At 39.0% G+C, this 21,326-nt stretch overlaps 1 protein-coding gene across 1 annotated transcript in view; it reads left to right on the forward strand.

The window, feature by feature from the left end:
* The first annotated feature begins 17,768 nt into the window (after positions 1–17,768).
* The window catches only part of SLC12A7 (solute carrier family 12 (potassium/chloride transporter), member 7), a 49,437-nt gene continuing 45,879 nt past the window's right edge, over positions 17,769–21,326 (forward strand). The window contains exons 1-2 of the mRNA XM_010001535.1: positions 17,769–17,860; positions 19,771–19,893. Coding sequence (XP_009999837.1) covers positions 17,813–17,860; positions 19,771–19,893 — 171 coding nt within the window. The 5' untranslated portion in view covers positions 17,769–17,812. The remainder of the gene's footprint in view (positions 17,861–19,770; positions 19,894–21,326) is intronic.

The following is a 21,326-nucleotide window of genomic DNA, read 5'->3' on the forward strand; positions in this document are numbered from 1 at the left end:
TGGCCTTCTTGGCCATGAGGGCACATTATTGACTCATGGTCAGCCTGTTCACCAAGTTGGGCAACAGGTCTATCTATTGGCCCTTTTCCCCAGAGCTGCTCTCCAACAGGTCAACCCCCAACCTGTACTGATACATGGGGCTGTTCTTCCCCAGATGCAGCACTCTATGCTTGTCAGTGTTGAATTTCCTTTGGTTTCTCCCCTCCCAAGTCTCCAGTCTGTCCAGGTCATGCCAAATGGCTGCACAGCCTTCTAGTGTGTCAGCCACTGCTCCCAGTTGTGTCATCAGCAAACGTGTGGAGGGTGCACTCTGTCCCTATGTCTGGGTCATTGATGGATGTATTAAAGAGGGCTGAACCCAGTACTGACCCCCTGGGGAACACCACTGGACGTGGGTGTCCAGCTGAACTCTGCCATGTGTACCATAACTCTCTGAGCTCTGTTGATTCAGCCAGTTCCAAATCCACCTCACTGTTAATCATCCAATGCACACTTCTTGAGTTTGGCTGTGAGGATGCTGTGGGAGACAGTGTCAAAAGCCTTGCTGCAGTCAAGGTAGACCCTATCCACTGCTCTCCCCTCATCTGTCCATCCAGTTATGCCATCATAAAAGGCTATCAGATTAGTCAAGCATGACTTCCTCGTGGTGAATCCATGTTGAGTACTCCTGATAACCCTTTTTTCCTCAATGTACTTTGAGATGGTGCAGAGAACAAGCTGTTCCATCACCTTTAAGGAGATGAAAGTGAAGCTGACACGTCTATAGTTGCCCAGGTCCTCCTTGCCCTTTCTCAAGACTGGAGTGACATTGGCTTTCCTTCAGCCCTCACTTCATTCAGCAGCAGACCTGCATTTCTTCTAGGCTTCCTTTTTCCTCCAATTTACTTAAAGAAGCTTTTCTTGTTGTCCTTGGCTTTCCTTGCCACTTTTAATTCTAAGGAGGTGTTGGCTTTCCTCGTTGCATCCCAACATCTGACAACACTCTTCTGTTCCTTCCAAGTGGTCAGCCCCTTCTTCAATGTTCTATAAACTTTTCTTCTGCTTGTTCAGTATCTCCCTGCTCAACCATGCAGGTCTCCTGGCTCTCTTAGTTGATTTGTTACTCTCTGGGATGCTCTGATCTTGAGCTTGGAGGAAATGGTACTTGGCTATTGACCAACTCTCTTGGACCCCCCTACTTTTTAGTGCCCTATTCCATGGGATTTCTCCAAGCAGTTCCTTGAAGAGGTCAAAATTATCCCTTCTGAAGTCCAGGGTTATGATCCTGCTTGTTACTCTGTGCCTACTGCACATGATAGTGAACTCCACCATCACTACAGCCAAGGCTGCCCCCAGCCTTCTTGTCCTCAACTAGTCCCTCCTTGTTTGTCAGTACAAGGTCTAGCAGTGTTCCTCTCCGTGTTGGCTTAGCCACCACCTGTGTCAAGAAGTTGTTTTCAATGCTCTGCAGGAACCTCCTGGACTGTCTGTGCAGCCTTCCCAGAAATGTCAGGCTAATTGAAGTCCCTCATGAGAACCAGGGTCTGTGATTGTGAGGCTACTTTCAGCTGTCTGTAGAAGGCCTCTTCAGCTTTCTCATCTGGATCAGGTGGTCTGTAATAGACAGCCACAACAGTGTTGTTCGTATTAGCCTGCCCCTTAATTCTTATGCTCCAACTCTCTCATCTGCCCCTGGGCAGAGCTCAATACAGAGCTCAATAGTTGCTGTACTGGGATACCGAGGCTTGGGAAGTGAATAACATATTTAATGTTGCCTTGGGTATTACATGGATGTTTGTGGTATGAAAGCTGGTAACGCATGAAATTGTTAAGTTAATGCTGTGTAATCAAATATTTCTCCTTGACTCATTCTTCTGAGAACTTAAATTCTAAAATATTAGTACAGCTAAAAGCTGTTGTATTTAAGTCCATCAAGAAGCCTGCTGCTTGGAGAAGGAGTGCTTGCCTTTCTCTGGGCTCCAGTCTTGAGAAAAAGGCTAGAGAGTGAAACATTTCTTTTCCTGCACTCCTCCACAACCCTGGGTTCTCTTTCTTTTCCCTGAACTTGACCTTGGGGCTAAACTGGCAGAAAATTAAACTGCAGACTGAAAAACATGCTTCCCCTGTTTTGGAGTTGAGGTGAGTGTGTGCTGCAAAAACTCTGAGAATGGCTAGAGTTCTGTCAAGGTGGGAGGAGAGTAAAGCTGAGAGGAGAGATGGAAGTAAAATTAGAGAGAAAATGGGAACGTTCCCTTTGGCCCTCTCTTAGCCTATATAACTCAGCATATAACTTTATTCCAATTGTTCAGAAATCTAGAACTTTATCGGTTTTGATCGGATTATCTGGCTTAAAAACCAATTGCTCTGGAATTTTCTTGATTGCATTACTATTAAAAATGGAAAAAACCAATCAAAACAAAAACCCAAACAAAACCCCAAACAAACAAAAAACAACCAACTCCCCCCAACCAACAACAAAACAAACGTAAACCCAAACCAAATAAACAGACAAAAAACCAACCCCAACACATACACACCCCAGCAAACCCACAACACTTTTTTGGGGGGGAAAGCAGGCTGTATGCTGTTTACCTGTTAAATCCAGCAGTAAAATAGTTCTGGTATGTTGTTACTGGAGCACTTCTAAATTATTATATGCATTTATCTCCTTCCATAAATTGTTATCTGCGACTCATCTACGTGATTAATGAAGTAAGCTGCAATGTTCTTAAGTTACACTCTTCACTCCTTCATAATTGTCTGATGTTCTATAGTGTTCTATTTTCTAGTTATGTGACAACCTCTTGTGTGAAGGTGGAGGGAAGAGTTGGGTGAGTGGCTGTTTTGCTGGCTTATCACCCTGGCTACAGTAGTACTTGGGAAGAGTAAGAAGGGTGAGTGGAAATGTGATGCTTGGATTGAACAGTATTGCTGAGGGTTGGAGCCTGCTGACTCAAATATGCACAAAGTGGCAGAAAGCACATGTGCCTATGTGTCTTTTAATGTGTTTATAATATACTACAAGGGAAGGGTAGTCAGGAAATAGTAACTGGTTAGAGAAGGCAACAGGAGTCTATTGTAGGCAGTAATGATGATGTTTTATGGCTTTGATTTTTGTTGGGTTTGTTTTTCTTCACACACATCAGTAGTGACTGTCTATTAGATAGTCCTGTTAAAACTTGGTAAAGTTAATCAAATCTCTATTTCATTAGCAGCTCTGCATGTCAGGTGTTTCAAAGCATAAGTAGGATTCTTAGCAATATTATTTACCTAGGCACAGTAGTGTGTTCTTCTATTAGTTTCTACTACTTATTTTTTTTAATTGCAGACCCTCAAATGCAAGAAATATCAATGACAAAACTGATCATCTACCAAGAAGTCATCACATAACTATTGAAGCACAAGTGCTGTGAATTTCTGTAAAATGTTCCTGGGAACAAGGAAATATTTGAGGCAGGTGTTTGTGTGTATATGTATATATGTATATGCAATGGAGGGAAGATGAGCTAATCTGACTGAGATATTTAGTATGTTTTCAGTCAGCTTCTGCTCAAACACAGAACCAGTTTGTAGTTCAGAATTTACTGTACAGAGAAGCACAGTATTACATGTTCCTGTTCATCCCAATGCAGTTTATCCAGTTCCTGTATCCTGAAAAAATGTGAACTGATGCCTTTTTTAGTTTTTGTTTTAATCTCAACAGGTTAGTTATCCCTCTCTGCCCTGTCTATATGCTTAGCCAGTGTTGTGAGCTGCATTTACAGTACTCACTAAGGGCTCAGTTCAAGGGATATGCATGGGAGCATGTTGGCAAATATACTGTTTTCCACATGCTCAGCGACTTGTGCATAAGAAAAGATGAGTCTTACATGAAACTGGATTAATTTCCTTTTTTGTGAGTTTAGATTAGGGTCTAAATTCCTTTTTGTTCTAAAACTGTTGGTATTCTTAATGCACTCGGTGAATTGCTTTTCCCTTCTCTTAGGCAGTTGGGAGTTCATGTATTTTTTTTGACATTGTGGAAACTGTGGCAGTAAGATCTGCTGCTTAAAGGCAAATTACCTGTTGTTTGTTTGCTTCCTGAGCCTGTCAGCAGATTAAAGGCATCAAATCATGCTAATACTTGTCAAGTTCCTCTCCAGATAACTCAAGATTTTTATACATTTGTCCTATCTTAACCCTATCCCCTTTTTTCCAAAGTTTACTTAGTTATTCTTTGCATGAAAGCTGTTGCATATTTACAGTTTTACTTTCAGTTTTTCTTCAAACTTTTTCCACTTCTGTTCATTTTTAAATGGAGGAAGTTCCAGATCTGCTCTTGATAATCAGCTTGTGAACAATGGGATGTTGTTGGTTTTTTTTTTTCAGTCTTTGTCTAACCTGGTCTTTTTTCCCTTTTCATTCCTGATATTTAGGCTGTGATTTGAAAAGGTATTTTTATGAAACTGTCATAACCAAAGTATCTCATTCATGAGGGTTAACAATCAGTTGAACCCCAACTGGTTTAGCATTGTTTTTCTTTGTGTATGTATTTATTTCTACATCAAAGTTTGTCTATTGATTTAACATTAATTTAGTCTTGGGGAACTGCAGCTCTCTGCAGTTGGTCTGTGTCAGGCCTATCCTAAATAACTTGAAATAGTTTCAGACTGTCACATCTCTCTCTGGTCACTTCATGGTTTTTATTTTTGTTGCTGTTTTTTATGAATGTGTGGAACAGCACAGTGTCCCAGCAGAACTTCCATGGCTGTCTCTATCTCTGGGAGCAGACCACATTTGTCTTCTGTTTTCTTACTCCGTTATTTACCCATGGCTTATCTAATGTCTTCTCTCTCATTCTATGGGTGCTTTATTTCCTCAAGCATGGTCAGAGAAGAAATGCTTTAAAAGTCTTTTGGAGGTCTTGGCAGACTATATACATTAGGTTTTCATTATCTGTGTGCTTGTTGATTTTTTGAAAGAATTTACAGGCATGTGAGACAGAATCTCCCTTTGCAGCAGCCACATCAGTTGTCCTCCCCCACCACCTCAGTGTCATGTTGTGTAATGCAAAGTTGGAATGGAAAATGTTATTCCTGATGCAGATAAATGCATATCTGACATTTGATCACAGGCATGGGAGTTACACACAGGAATTTTCTTCGCTCAGGGCTGTCCAGGTCAACTCTGCCAAGGTGCTCTAACTGATCGTTTCACTGTTTAGTATAGCTACCTGTATCACTGTGAATATAAATGTTTCTTTTAGCTATTCATAGCTCCAAGGGAAACGGGAGCAAACAGAGGCAGAGTTAAGGATAACTAAATAATTACGCTGTGAACTAAGTGGTCACTTGGCATTTTGTAACTGTTCAAACATTGCTTTTAGACTGTTGCAGTTATGACCTTTTTTGTGAAGGAGAGGTTCTACATACTTGAAATGAACAGCAAATTATATTTACTCCATTGTTTTAATTTCCTGTGAATAAAATGCTAACATTCTTTTCCTGTATTTACTGCCTAAGACCTAAATATACTAGTCATAAAGCAACTTTAAAGTAGAATATTCCAGAGAAAGTAACATCAAATGTAGTGATATCAACCCTTATAATTTTAACTTCTCTGATCCTGTAATAAAAATACTACTGAGAATTTTTTTTTAATCTCTTATTGCTAATTTTTCTTTTGGAGGTTATGCTTTAACAAGCATTAGAATATGGTGAGTAAAGGTCTTCTAGGGTAACTTTTACTGGTTTTCATAACATAACTTTCTTGTAGTGTTTTATTAACGTTATCTTAAAATTAAGATTACTGTTATTAAAAGCTCATGGGAAAGCATTGTAAAGGTTGCCTTTGGTAACGGATGGAGCTGCTCCTTGGGAAAAAAAGTGCTTCTACTCACTGCAGTGCTACTGCTTGCGAACTGTTTCAGGGAGCATAATGGACAGGAAACTGGCTATGACAGAAAAGAATTGTGTTTAAAAAGTTGTTTTAAAAGGTTTTATATCCTTGAATCAGCTCATTGCAGAACAACATTGTGCTTCCACTGCCAACACAGAAAACTATCCCTTTTGACAGCATTGACCCTATTCATTTTTCCTGTATCTTTGAACTATGCTGTTGCTTTACACTAAAACAGATACTAAAGTATGGGGAATTAAGCAATTGGCACAATTTTTATTTGCTTTCTAGGCTAATGAACTATAGAATGTTATCACAGGGGACTTCTTTTCTGAGTCTGAGTATGCATTTCTTAGTTTAATTCTACCAATTCTTTTTCTCTACACAGGCCTTTTGTGGCTTATATATTGTTTTTTGCGAAATAGTATTTCTTTTCCTACTTGATTTGATGTACCAGTTCAACAAGGGGTGTTTCTGGCACACACTATAGTTTAACTGCCATTATTTGTATCCTTTGGCTTTACCAACTGTCCAAACAGTAGTTACCAGAATTTTAATTCTGCTAGTAATACAGTTTAACCTGTCAGGTTTCTATTTACCTACACCTACCCCAAGCTAATAAGAGAGAAGGTTTGGAATATATTTTCCTTGGCATTTTGTGCCTTTGAGGAGGTGCTGACAGCAAAGGACAGTGGAGAAGGTCTCATCCCTCTCAGCTGTGGCTGTGTATATTTTTTTCCTTCCCTTCTGGAAGAAAAATACATGGTGAAGTGCATTGAGTTTATGTGGCACAAGGTATTGGTGGTGAGGAGGCTACAGGGCTGGCTTTTGTGAGAAGATGCCAAAAGCTGCCCCTGTATGGGAGCCAGTTCCAGTCAGCTTCAAGATTGGCCAGCTCCAAGACAGACCTGCCACTGGCCAAAGCTGAGCCTATTAGTGACATTGGTAAGAGGGAAGGGCAGAAAAAAAAAAGCTGCTCAGCAGCAGCAGAGAGAGGAGTAAGAATGTGAGAGAGAAAGAACTCTGCAGACACCAAGATGAGTGAAGAAGGTGGGGAGGAGGTGCTTCAGGCACTGGAGCAGATTCCACTGCAGCTTGTGGTGGAGACTATGGAATGCATGTTGTCCTTCCAGAGCCCATGGAGCAGGTATCTGCCCTGCAGCTTGGGGAGGATCCCATGCCAGAGGAGGTGGATGTGCCCTGAAGGAAGCTCTGACCTACGGAGAGTCCACACTGCAGCAGACTTCTGGCAGGAATTGTGGCTCCGTGGAGAGGAGTCCCTGCTGGAGCAGGTTTTCTGGCAGGACTTGTGACCTTGTGGAGGGATTAATGCTGGAGCAGTCTGTTCCCTGGAGGACTGCACCCTGTGGAAGGTACTCACACTAGAGGAGTACTTGAAGGACTGCAGCCCATGGGAACGTGTCTGTTGGGGAATATGATGAAAGACTGTCTCCAGTGGATGGGAACCTGTGCTGGAGCAGAGGGAGAGCGTGGACTGCAATGCTGTTCCTGGATTTCTTGTGCCACTTAAGGGAAGGAATTAGAGAAGCTGGGAGTGAAGTTGAACCTGGGAGGAAGGGAGGGGTGGGGAAAACGTGTTTCTAGATTTCTTTTTATTTCTCATTATCCTACTCTTGTCTTATTAATTGTCAATAAATTAATTTCCCCAAGTTGAGCCTGTTTTGCCCACAATGATAATTCCTGAGTGACCCCCCTGTCCTTTTCTTGACCCACAAGCTTTTTAATCCCATTTTCTCCCCTGTCCTATTGAGGAGTGGGGTGATAGGGCAGCCTGATGAGCACCTGGCAGCTAGTCAAGGTCAACCCATGACATGAAGTCTATGCAAACTGCAGTCTCTCTGTGTTTTCATATGCAAATTTTCAAGTAGTTGCAAAATTGGTTGATGTTTTTCTGCACTAGGTTGTGAAACACTAGGTGCTCGCTATGCAGTCCTGAGTCTGCTTTACAGGAGGTATAAAGGTTTCCTTGGCAGCTTCTCAACCCTCAAAATTGCCATCCTTGAGTTTCAGGGCATCAAAAGTGTTGCCTACTTATTTTTAAAGGTGTTATGGTAATCTTCAGAAATGGAGGATACAAACTTAGATGGTCCCTGAGTAATTTTGCTCTTCAATTACAGCTATGGGAAAGCATGGCTTAATGATGTCTTTGTCAATTGGACAGTATTTATTATCTGCTTCCTGCTTTCAACAGCCAGCATTCTTAATTGGGTACCTTAATTAGGTCTATCCTTTAGCTTATAGCAACCAAAAATAAGCACTGTTCAACCTGTGTAGGAAATTATTCTGTGAGCCTTTAGGGGAGGTGAGATATTGAGTGGTAACTGCTTTACAAAAACTGATTTTATGGTGTTTTTTTAAAACTCGTATGTTCTGAAAGAAAAAATCCTCTTTGCGGAAGAAGTGAAAGAACTTGTGTTTCTTACCTTCTGACAAGGGGCACACATGTTTGAAACTTCTTAAAATTAAAAGCCTCTTCCTCCAGGCTCACTTTTGGAAGAGAATCAAACATTGTGGCAGTTAAATTCCAACCTTGGAGCATGGGAGGCTTGCATATTTTTCTTCTAGCTTTAGGAAGGAAAGTTAAGAACATTACTGAAAATGTGCCAGCACTTCTCTTTGTCACCTGTAGAACTGCCATGATAGAAACTTACCGAGATGTAAATAACCTAATAGCTTGCTGCTGTTGATCATTGACCAGTCATATCTCTAGCCACCTGCTGGCATTTCTTGTTTTGTGGAACATCTGCTGAGGACTTGGTCAATCCACTTTATTTTGCTAGCGAGTAGGAGGAAGTAGTGCCTGAACCAGGGAGATAGAAGAGACAGGCTTTTTGTAGCATCAATGAATTAAAGCAGCTCAAAGATGTGACCACAGGAACTGGTCTGTTTTAAGGAATAACATCCATTTAATAGAACCGAGGCAGTTTCTATGAAGTTTTTTAAGGCTGGTATAGAATGTGTGAAATAGACAAATGCATAAACTATAAAAGAGTGTAACATCTAATTTGAAAGAGAATTAATAAAATACGCAGCCATTCCTAAAGAGTACTCCTTTATAATTTCAAAATACTTGTTTTTAAAAAGAGTGCTTGCAAAGTTACTAGAATTTATTTGAAAGTATTTACCTGCTGCATCTTAAGTACAATTAATGCAAGATCTTTCTGCATAAAATCAATGTTTAGCAACTGTACTTATGGTTAACTTGCTTAAGGTCTGCTAATATGTACTTGATGCACAAAACTGGCTTTTTAATAGTAGATAGCTGGAATAGGGTAATACTACTTGTTGCTAATATATACTGATCTGCTTAGTGGAAGAATTCTGAAGTGAATTTACTTGATGGGAAGAAAACTTGAAATGTGTTTATTATTAGGTGAAGACGTGGGATGTTTTAGTAACTTGATCCTGCCCTTTTCACTAAGCATGGTGTTTATTTCTGACGGAAATCCTCCAGCTTAATTCTCTTTAAAGAGTTCTGTGGCGGCCATGTGGTTTGGCTGTGTCATGTGTGTTCTTCACACTGCATGAAGCCTTAACGACTTGTTTCAGGATTAATCCAATACTAGTAAGAAACAGGATTTGAGGTCTTACACCAAGCTGGGAGGAAGCAACTGTCAGTTTCCCTGTTTCAATTCTTGATACGTGAAGAAGCAGCAGAGGGGAATGAGTTGATTTTCCTTAATCATGAGTGAGAAAGATTATGAAGAAATTGGGCCCAATCCAAGTAAGTCTCTTTAAAAGGCAATACCATGGTTCTAAATACTTTTACTGAAATAGCAAGCTCTCTACATTACAGATAATTTATAATATAGCTGAAGAGATTTTGCGCTGTTTTCACTAGAAGTTCGCTGTGCTTGATTCTAATAGTAGCCAAAGTAAAGGAAAACTAAAATCTTGTGTTGTTGATGGTGGATGTAGTATTAGAATCTTCCATTACGTAAAGGGCTTTATGAAGAGCTTAAGTACACCTTGCTCTGCTTTTCAAGATAACTTAAATAAATTGTGCTAGTCATTGATAAAAATAATGCAAGAATTTGGTGATATAGTAAATATATTTAGACATTTGTTTACTAAAAAGATTGATGACCTTCAAGTTTGAAGTAGATTGCACCGAATTCTTAAACCCTCTAGAGCACAAGTTCAAAGGCAAGACATGTTAAAACAAGGTTTTTGATGCCTTTTCATAATTTGAATTAAAGCAAGTTAGTGGCTTTAGAAAACCTGAATTTATGTTAGAGCTCTAAAGAATACTTCTACATATTTTAGGATTAAGAGTGGTAAGAAATGACATTTTTAAGATTGCCTGAGATCTATTTTAGTTGCTTGCCAATAAAAAATTTGGACATACAGGAAGTAAATAGACATGATAGACAAGATAGAATTACTGGTTTTGTCGCAGGCATCTTGCTTGGATACAATGCTTCTATTTATAAGTTTGAGTGACGTTTGAACTTTATTTTTACCTTAAAAAGTTTGTTTATTTAACCCTAAATGCTTGTTTACCCTTGTTCAAACAGATCTCTCATCTTCAAGTTCTGAGTTTGTAGCAGTTGACTTTTAAGGTGACCAAATACTAACTTAATGGAAATGCTGCCATAGTTTTAATTAAAAACTGTTATTTTTCAGCTGTATCTAGCTAACCAGAACGTGCTTCAAGCACATGGACTGTGATTAAGAGCTGCCCTTTGAAAAAGTATGAAAGGTTAGAACTTCTCCGTGAAGTATTACTCTTCAACTCTGCTCTGCTTTAGATAACATATGAAGTTAAACATTTCTAGTGGGAAGCAAAACTTTTTAGTTATACACATGTGCTTGTTTAGAGAAGAGCTATACCTTATCAGACCCAAGCTATCTTTTTTTTTGAGGCTGGTTCAAAAGTTCTAGATCATTCTCACTTCTTTTGACACCTCCTGTATTCTTTGACCATATAAAGAGAAACTGCTTTTATTTTTCAGATTGATATTAAACTCTTAAAGCATGATAGGAAACACAGATGCTTGCTTTTTTGGACAAAATATGTTTGAATGCAAAAGCAAGTAGGAAGACTTGAATGTGAACAATAATGATAGGCAGTGTGGGACACTGAGGAAGCAGTGAATCTGGGAAGGATTTAAGGGTCAGCCTGGAATAGAATAGCATGAGCTTGGTTTAATGCTGCGGTAAAGAGTGCTACCCTGATCCTTGGAGTAGGGAGTAGAGAGGTGATGATTACACTTCTGTAAATAGCATGATTGAGGCTGGTATTAGAAGGCTGTGTTTGATTTTAAAATGCTGAACATTCTTTTTACATTGCTTAAACTGAAGACAATGATGCCACAAAAATCATTAAAGGTAAGGAAGTGTTATATGAACTTGCAGTTTTTCAAAAGGAAGCTTGAGATGATTTGGTAAGTATAGATACCTTCACAGATAGAAAATACTAAGTGCAAATGGTTAAATTTAGATGTAATTTTGGAAGGATGTTACATAAATATAATAGTTTAAAAAGGCTGACATTTAAATAAAAATAAGGAACAATTGGTTTGAGATGTTGTTCTAGTAATTAGAAAGGCCTTAATCTTTATAAAGGTAAATTTCTTAGTTTGGAAAACATCAAGATATATACTGGTCAAATCTCTGTGTGTTTTTTCAGTGTTATAGAGCCTACTGCAGAAATTAATTTCTGCAACCTGTGGAAAGACAGGAAATCAGATTAGATGGTCTAATATTTTTGTCCTTAATCTCTTGAACAGGCATCCTAGTGCAATTTTAGGGTCACTTAAATTATAATTCCCTCTGTCTAGCCAAGGCCCTACTCTGCCACTTTTTCAAAGACAGGACATCTGTCACACATTTTTTTTCAAACTCTACCTCTTTTGATTTGGGAGGTGGGGTGCTGGAAAGGGGCGGAAAACAACCAGTGTAGTTCTATGATTTAGAATCATAGAATATGCTGAGTTGCAAGGGACCCATCAGGATCACAGAGTCCAACTCCTGTCCCTGTGTAGGGCACCCCTAGAATCACACCATGTGCCTGAGAGCATCATCCAGGCACTGATGGTGTCACTGGTGACCACACAAGTATTTGTGTAGTGAACACAGACACTTATCTGGATTAAAAGCAGCAGCAAGAATAAAAACAAAAGCAAAACAATGCACTCCCAACTCAGTATTAAGCATGCATCACTGCTGCATTTTTATTTTAAATACAGGGACGTGAATGGGTGAGTCGTAAGTGTGAGAGAGGAATGAGAGGGCCGTTCTTCGGTGTCAGAGGTGGCTTCTGTCTGCTTAAGATGTACAGATGAGTTCTGTCTTGAAATAGTCCGTTTTAAAAATTGACTAGTTTGGATCAGCTTAGAAATTTGTAACTGTTAACATGCCTTAAAGTATTCTACCTGCCAGAGTTTTTAAAGATCACTGCTCTGAAATTTCAGCAGAATGTGAATTCTGTGAGTGCTGTCTTTTGCCTCTATGACCAACACGTGTGATATGCCGGCATCTCTCTGATGTAGGTTTTGTTTGGTGTGTGGAAATGTTAATGAAAACTCATCTGATGGCATTGACAGCTCTAAACTTGAGGCTGGCACAATGGTAGGACTGGATGTGATAACCTGTGCATTGGCAACCGGGGGTCTGGGGTCTGGGGGAACGTACATTGCAATCATTTGTGTGAACACTCTGAGTATTACTTCCCAAATTTGAACGTGTCTCTTCTCTGCTTGCAGCTCTATATCTTATGTAGAAAGGAAAATGTAAGTCATTGCAGTTCGTTTCCATGTAAATACAGTGCTTGAGTATCTGTAGAAATCAAGAGTAGGTTTTGCGTGTCTTGTCAACACAGAAAATCCCAGACAGACTTCTAGGAAAGGTGCATTAGTTATTGCTGGTCTATGACTAAGCACAGATCTCTGCTATGGTATGTGAATATTCCACAGCAAATTAAAAATAGTAATAGTAATTTTAAAAGTATGTCTTTGAGGGGGAGAAAACAGTTTTATTCATAGAACTTAACCTTTGATCACCTTACGTTGGGTGGAATGGGGTCCACACCAACAGGTGTTGTTTTTATATGTGTCATAAGACAGAGGAAACATGCTATAATCAAGCCCAGAGGTGGTGGTGGTCTTTTATTTTGCCTTTCTTATGAATCTTTTTATACCCATGGAGGTTCAAGACGGCTGAGATGGGCTACTAATTTAGTCCAGATTAAAAATGTGTTTCCTGCAAACCCACAACTTGAATTATTTTCAGAAATCAAGCAACAGTAAGTATAGATTTTGGAGTGCTTGAATTGCAGAAGCTTTAATTGGATTCCAGAAGACATAGGCAGGTTAGAGAAATGTCTGAAACTACATTGGAAGTTACTGTTTTTATTGTATGCCTAACTCTCCTCCACACCTGAGAACACAGTTAACACAGTTCCAAAGAAGCCTGAGGGAATGCAGCAGCAAGAATAAAAACAAAAGCAAAACAATGCACTCCCAACTCAGTATTAAGCATGCATCACTGCTGCATTTTTATTTTAAATACAGGGACGTGAATGGGTGAGTCGTAAGTGTGAGAGAGGAATGAGAGGGCCGTTCTTCGGTGTCAGAGGTGGCTTCTGTCTGCTTAAGATGTACAGATGAGTTCTGTCTTGAAATAGTCCGTTTTAAAAATTGACTAGTTTGGATCAGCTTAGAAATTTGTAACTGTTAACATGCCTTAAAGTATTCTACCTGCCAGAGTTTTTAAAGATCACTGCTCTGAAATTTCAGCAGAATGTGAATTCTGTGAGTGCTGTCTTTTGCCTCTATGACCAACACGTGTGATATGCCGGCATCTCTCTGATGTAGGTTTTGTTTGGTGTGTGGAAATGTTAATGAAAACTCATCTGATGGCATTGACAGCTCTAAACTTGAGGCTGGCACAATGGTAGGACTGGATGTGATAACCTGTGCATCGGCAACCGGGGGTCTGGGCGAACGTACATTGCAATCATTTGTGTGAACACTCTGAGTATTACTTCCCAAATTTGAACGTGTCTCTTCTCTGCTTGCAGCTCTATATCTTATGTAGAAAGGAAAATGTAAGTCATTGCAGTTCGTTTCCATGTAAATACAGTGCTTGAGTATCTGTAGAAATCAAGAGTAGGTTTTGCGTGTCTTGTCAACACAGAAAATCCCAGACAGACTTCTAGGAAAGGTGCATTAGTTATTGCTGGTCTATGACTAAGCACAGATCTCTGCTATGGTATGTGAATATTCCACAGCAAATTAAAAATAGTAATAGTAATTTTAAAAGTATGTCTTTGAGGGGGAGAAAACAGTTTTATTCATAGAACTTAACCTTTGATCACCTTACGTTGGGTGGAATGGGGTCCACACCAACAGGTGTTGTTTTTATATGTGTCATAAGACAGAGGAAACATGCTATAATCAAGCCCAGAGGTGGTGGTGGTCTTTTATTTTGCCTTTCTTATGAATCTTTTTATACCCATGGAGGTTCAAGACGGCTGAGATGGGCTACTAATTTAGTCCAGATTAAAAATGTGTTTCCTGCAAACCCACAACTTGAATTATTTTCAGAAATCAAGCAACAGTAAGTATAGATTTTGGAGTGCTTGAATTGCAGAAGCTTTAATTGGATTCCAGAAGACATAGGCAGGTTAGAGAAATGTCTGAAACTACATTGGAAGTTACTGTTTTTATTGTATGCCTAACTCTCCTCCACACCTGAGAACACAGTTAACACAGTTCCAAAGAAGCCTGAGGGAATGGTGATTTAGTCAAGCATTGGAACAGGGCTACCTAGAAAATGGTTGAGTCACCATCCCTGAAGGTATTTAAAAGGTGTGCAGTCATGGTGCTCAGGGACATGGTTTAGTGGTGGACTTGACAGTTTTACATTAATGGTTGGACTCTGATCTAAAGAGTCTCTTCCAACCTAAATGTTTCTGTGATTTTATTATATTTAGGCTTCCTCGTAAAATTCAAGGGAATAGGGTTAAAACATAAAGCTGTAAATGGCTTGAGTCTTACTAGTAGAAAGAAGTACCTCTTTTTATATTTCCTCTTACCTCAGTGGAAGGAACTGAAATGTTTTTTTCTGTATTTGCACGACTCTGCTTGATGTATCAGACGTGAAAATGACAGCATTTGTGAAAAGTGTAAATCCTGTCTTTTTGAGTTCTGGTTCTCTAAAGAATCCTTTGTTTTGAAGAAAAGGTGAGCTAGAGATTGGGATAATGACTTATTTTGTTAACCTTGCCATAGTTGTTGACTGTGTGTTAAGGTTCTAAAATTAGTTATTTATATTGGGTGGTATAATACATCTCAACCTGAGTTACATGTTTGTAAGGCTTGCTTATTTCCAAGCCTGTTAAATAAGCAGACTCCCAAATGAGGTATTTTTTTAATTTACAGGCCATATGATTTTGTTGACCTCAATGCTGAAAACTTAAAGAAGCTTGTTCAAAGCTTATTATAATTGTAGGACTAGTTAACAAACTTCAGATGAGAGAGAGTACTTCTCAGTACATTTTTCTGGTCACTTTTTCAGCATTGATCTTCTTTCAGATAGAGCTAAAATAGATAATGCAGATCATGTCATATACTGTAAAAATGCTGTACCAAACATTCTCAAAATATGAGAAGATAACAGGATACAGGAGGCTTCTTAGTCTGTAGTTACAGGAGTTAGAGGAGTCTGGTAGTTACAGGCTATTTTGAACACTAGCATTAGCAAACTTTTAAATTAGTAGAAACACTGAAAAAAGGATTTGAAGCACAGGAAACAAATTCTGTGGTTTTCCTTTTGAAGTCTTTTAGATGCATTCTCTTGTTTGTTAGAGACATTGTGCTCTGAGCTTTTTCCTACTGGAGCAAAGCCAAGTAACTTAATTTAGAAAAGCAACAATATAAAGGAAGACTTCACTGTTCTCCTACGTACAATTTAAAATACTTTATGCTCAGTGCTGAGATGCTGATTGTTATCTCCAGAATGGGTAAGACAAACCTATATTCTTTAACCTCAGTGTGAATACTGATGCATATATTTTGTTTGGCTACCCTTCTGATGTTTTGATATCCACTAAAGTAGTAACTCCAGTGACATTACACTGTGTATGAACACAACAATACTTGAAATTCCCCAGCTTACTTTTTGAAGAACAATCCTTTCTGAAAAGATTGGAGATACCCCAAAGGTAGTACTAATATTTAGCTAATAAGGATAGCTACCATTTGTCAATAGGCAAGAAAGTCAATTTCAAGGAGTGGAGCTAAAAAAAAACACCATAATTTTCAAAAAATCTTGGGAAGAAAGTGCAGTATCTTAACTAAGATGTTCTAGTGCTTGTACAATTAAACAAGATGATGAGAGCAATCAGCATACATTTGGTTAGGGACACAGTTGCTTTTTCTTGCCTATGGAAAAGCTAACCGAACCTTTCTCTAAGTACGATGGAGCAAATTAAATGAGAAATGCCAAATTCTTCAACAGTTTTGTGCCCAACTAGTAAGCTCCATGCACTGTGAGACAGCTTGAGGTGCTGATCCATGAGGGAGATTCTTTTGTGTTCACAGTGTTCCTTCTGCCAGCCTTGCATTAAGCATTGTAGGAGGAGGGGGGCCTAGCCAGGTTGTTGGACTTAAAGCAAAGGAGTACCTATTACAAACTGTAGAGAAACAGAAAAATGAAAGCTGGAGGATATGGATAGAAGGAGATACATTGGATAAGAACAGTGGTTGTGGTTTATTTCATCAACAGCTCTTCTCTAGATTGTGTAAATAATTCTAGAGCCCTATTGGACCATAGCTGTCTCTTATGATAGCATGCTGCTTCTGTGTCACAATGCTAGTAAGTATAGTGATACTATGGAAATTCTATTGGATAAGAAAGCTATGGAGGATGGTAAGAAGTCTGTCAGTTTGTCAGGGATGTAGTTGCTCACCTGCTTTCAATCTTTATTACAGCCAAGATGATACTTTGTGCTGAGTCTGGTGTCCATGTTTGCAAGAGCTTTGTTCTGGGATTTCATGTGGGGAAAAGTGTCCTGGGGAAGGCAGAGTAGAAGGAAAAGAGTACACCTTGTTCTCCAGTTGTTCCTTAATTCTGTAGTGGAGAGAGTGTACGTGCTGCTGCTGTGACTTGTAAATACAGGAGCAAAAACACAGGTAGGCCAAGTGGCGTGGGCAGGGACTTATGACTGCTTGGGAACACCAGTGTTATGTCAGTGCTGGCATGAAAGAGCTTTTGTGTTGCGTGGGCTGGAAGGCAGTGAAAGTGATGCTGTATCTTGTGAGATGTGCCAGAGCAGGTCAGGGGAACTACAGGTTAATGAGATTGATCTTTCAATAAGAAACAGAATGAATATAGCATGTTATGGAAGAGTCGCCACAGCCTTTACAAAATAATGAATTTTACATTATTTTTTTGTTTGGGTTTTTCTTGTTTTTTTGTTTGTTTGTGTAGTTATTTTTGTGATTTATTTTTTTTTTCATACATTCCTGCCTCAACTATTGGAATATTATGGGGGGGTTCACTGAAGTAATGAAGAGTAGGTTAGGGATTTTTTTTCTGCTGGTGCCCAGAAGGTTTATTTGAAGTTCTATTAAGTCAACTTAAGTCAACTAGAAAGATGGGGCAGGAGAGAGGGGAAGGTCAGTATGTGTATTAAAGAATAGTAAGTAGTAGTTAAGAGGCAGAATGCTATACAAAGATAAGACTGTTAAAATAAACTTAAATTCTTAAATGTGAATACCGAGTCCGTGTGTCTGGGACAATGACAGTGTTTAGCAGCCACCTCCAGCATCATCTAGAACCACTTCTTAAACCAGCATTTTTTGTCTTTTCATTTTATGATATACCTTGTTGTGGTTTCCCCACACACACTATTGTTTCTAATTGTTGTCTTTTTCCACCAGGTGATGGGGTTGCCAGGGAAAGCAGTCCGTTTATTAGCAGTGCAGAGATGGACAGAGGAAATATGTATGAAGGAAAGAATATGGCTCTCTTTGAGGTAAGTTTAATACCCCAAAAACATATTTCACCTTCAGTTGAGGTTCTGGTGGTAAAATGAAAACAAGCAAACCCATGTTTTCTTCCTTTCAAATTTTAGTGGGGTTAAAAAATCAGTTTTCATAACTTCTCAGTACTTTGATCCCGTTTCAGTGGAACTGAATGATATAATAAAGTCTAGAGATTTTTTATCCTTCTATATTAATTTGTATAGGCAAGAACAATACACTTTGGTTTGCACTGATGTGAAGATAGAAATAATCCTTCTTGTGTTTAAATTTTTTTGGCTAGAATCAATAAATTGTTAGTGAAAGCTGCTGAAAGTTAAATTTAGTGGGTTTAATAAAGCAGTATCCAGTTTTTAAAAGATTAGCAAATATGTTATAGGGGCGAAATGCAGACTTCTCTTAAAGCAGCACAACTATAAAACAAACTGTTAGGCTGTGACTTAGTTACTTTGTCCAATTACAGTGTAGAATGTACCATAGATATTTGTAATTTTAAAATAAACATTAATTTATAATGCAAGTTTGGTGCCTGTATAATTCACTAAATGGTTGCAATATATACTGATATACATTTAAGTGCCAATTTTGCAATAAAATGTTATTTCTAGTAGTTTAATCTAAGTTGTTCTGCTCTAGCAGCATCAGCTGATCTTGCTTTGATGCTTGCTGTTAACAATAAAAAAGGTCTTTCCAACACTGATTGTTTAGCCATCTTGCAGTTGTATTCTACCCCCTATTTTCTTGTCATTCTCTTACGGTCCTCTCTTCCTTTCAAATGTCTTTGTGCACAGAACATTGGCTGTTGTATTTCTCAGTGTTATTATACTTGCCATAGCTGCTTTTTGTCCCTAATCTCCTTTATAAATAATGCTTGCATCAGTTACTGTGAATAGTGGCTGGTATAAAATTCTCACCTGATGGTATAATGATGACTGTCTTTGACATGCTGTGACAATTCTTGGCAACTTCATCGCCGCAGCTGTTTTACCAGTGAATTGTTTTGTGCAGTGTATGTTTCATAGTATGTCTCCTGCAATCCTTTTCTTCTCCAGTTTTCAGTGGTCTTGTGGTTAAATTTTTGTATAAACTGTTACAAAGAAGCTTGGCTGTTGAAACAATTATTATCATGACCTAATGCCTCAGGCAGAGATGCATTAGTTCTTGTCTTTCTGCTTGCAATCCTGATCTTTCACCTTCCTTCTGTTATTTGATCCTGCATACTTGATGGAATTGTCTCATTCTGCTTTTCTTGGAATCCTTTTATTGTATAGGCTTCTCCTGGATTTTTTTTTTTTGTTTTAGCATGTTTTTGTTTTGTGGTAGATGACTTCTGTGTCAAGTAATATTACGTGTTATGTGTATGTGCCTGAATTTTTTTACAAATGAATACTTAGAAATAGTGTGCATTGTTGAAAATAAAATATGTAAGCCTGCAACAGTAAGCTTGAGAGGGATTCTTAAATACCTTGGTGCTTGAGAAACATGTAGGGCCACTCTCTCAATACAAGCTAGATGCTGGCAAAACACCCTGAAAGGATTAAAGCCTGCCAGTACAATGCCCTAAAATCTGTATTGTGATAGGAATAGATTTTTTTATAATGAACAGTGGTCTTTCTGTAGATTTCCTTTATATTCCAGCTGTGCAAGCTGGAATATTATATGCAAGCTGTGCATATTGTGAGACAAAAGTGAAAGAAATATTGCAAGATAGACATGTAGTGTTAAACTTCTCCAAAGGTTTAGAATTGGTTTTGGTTGAAAGCTGGCTGGTGTTTTGTCATGCCAATTTTTATTGATTGATTGATTGATCAGGCCTGACCTGTTGAGTGTGTGTTTGAAGAAGCAAAGATTACTTTTTTAAAAAGACTAATAAATAAACTTGGTATTCTTAAAATCCCAACAGGAGGAAATGGATAGTAATCCCATGGTGTCATCTCTTCTTAATAAACTGGCTAACTACACTAATCTGACTCAAGGTGTGGTGGAACACGAAGCAGATGAAGACAGCAAGCGAAAGGAAGTCAAGGTAATTAAACTTCTAAAGTTATTGATGCCAAGCTAGCTCAGAGAGGTGCATTTTTTCAACCTAAAAATAAAATATGTGAATTCCTAAAAAATGGAGGAGATTTGTAAGACTGTATTTAAAACCAAAGTGTTTGCGGTAAGACTTAGGTTAATTTAGTGTTCTTGCCAGCATGTTTCAGCAAGACCTTTCTTGAAAACCCTATGTAAAATGCTTGCAAAGCTAGGACCTGAAACACACAGTGCACCCAGTTTCCTCTCCCTTCTGTCCTTGTATGAGCGTCTGCCTCTACTGAGGGTACAGTATGATTATTTTTCTTTTGTCTAATTTATAGATATATTTTTATGCACTGTTCTTTTACCTGAAATCAAAATTTAAAGAAAACTTGAGAGGAAGTAGGTCACTCTTTTAAATCCATAAGCATAATTGCTCCTGCTAACATGGTAGCAGTTTTTCTGAGTAGCTCTCATTTCTGTGTGTTGGAGTAAGTATTTTTTAAATTCAATGGATGCATTACAAGGAAACATATTCTTGAATTCCTGAAAAATATTTTCAATATCGATGCGGGGCAGGGGGAGGAAAGGAACATGGTCTGTTTGGCACATCCGTAATTGCACTTGCTAGAAGAAAGCAACTGAATTCTTCAAGGATTATCTGCTGGGTGCCCAAAGTGCCTGTCTAGGCCTCTGTAGAAGTGGGATATTGCATTGATTCCTCTGTGAGCAGGGAGTTGTTTCAGGAGAAACCTTGGATCAAAAACACGTGACCTGACGGAGTACAAAAATTCCCAGACCAGGAGGGATTATGAGCTGGAAGCTGGTTGAGCATGGTGACCGAAAATAAGAAATTTTGAATAGATACTGGATAAAGGAGAGTACTGGGAGTAACTTCTCTTTGTGTAGAGAATCTAAAAGAATCTATAAATCATGGAAGGAGGGGCTGGCCACTTGGGAGGAGTATAGGACTGTTGTCAGAGGATGTGGGGAGACAATTAGGAAAGCTAAGGCCTCCTTGGAACTAAACCTTGCTAGGGTGGTCAAAGTCAATAGAAAGGGCTTCTTCAAATACATTGCAGGTAGAACTAACACTAGAGGCAATGTAGGCCCACTGCTGAAGTCAGGATAAAGGAGGAGTCTGCTTTGGTAGATGAGGATTGGGTTAGGGATCAGTTAAGCAACCTGGACATGCATAAATCAATGGGTCTGGATGGAAAACATCGACAGGTGCTGAGGGAACGGGGGAGGTCATTGCTAGGCTTCATCATCTTTGGTAAGTCATGGGCAACAGGAGAGGTGCCTGAGGACTGGAGCATAGCAAATGTCACACCAGTCTACAAGAAGGGCAAGAAGGAGGACCCAGGTAACTATAGACCAGTCAGCATCACCTCCATCCCTGGAAAGGTGATGGAACAACTTGTTCTTGGCACTATCTCTAGG

This window comes from Chaetura pelagica, unplaced genomic scaffold (assembly GCF_000747805.2).
Source record: "Chaetura pelagica isolate M959 unplaced genomic scaffold, ChaPel_1.0 scaffold7, whole genome shotgun sequence".
NCBI lineage: Eukaryota > Metazoa > Chordata > Aves > Apodiformes > Apodidae > Chaetura > Chaetura pelagica.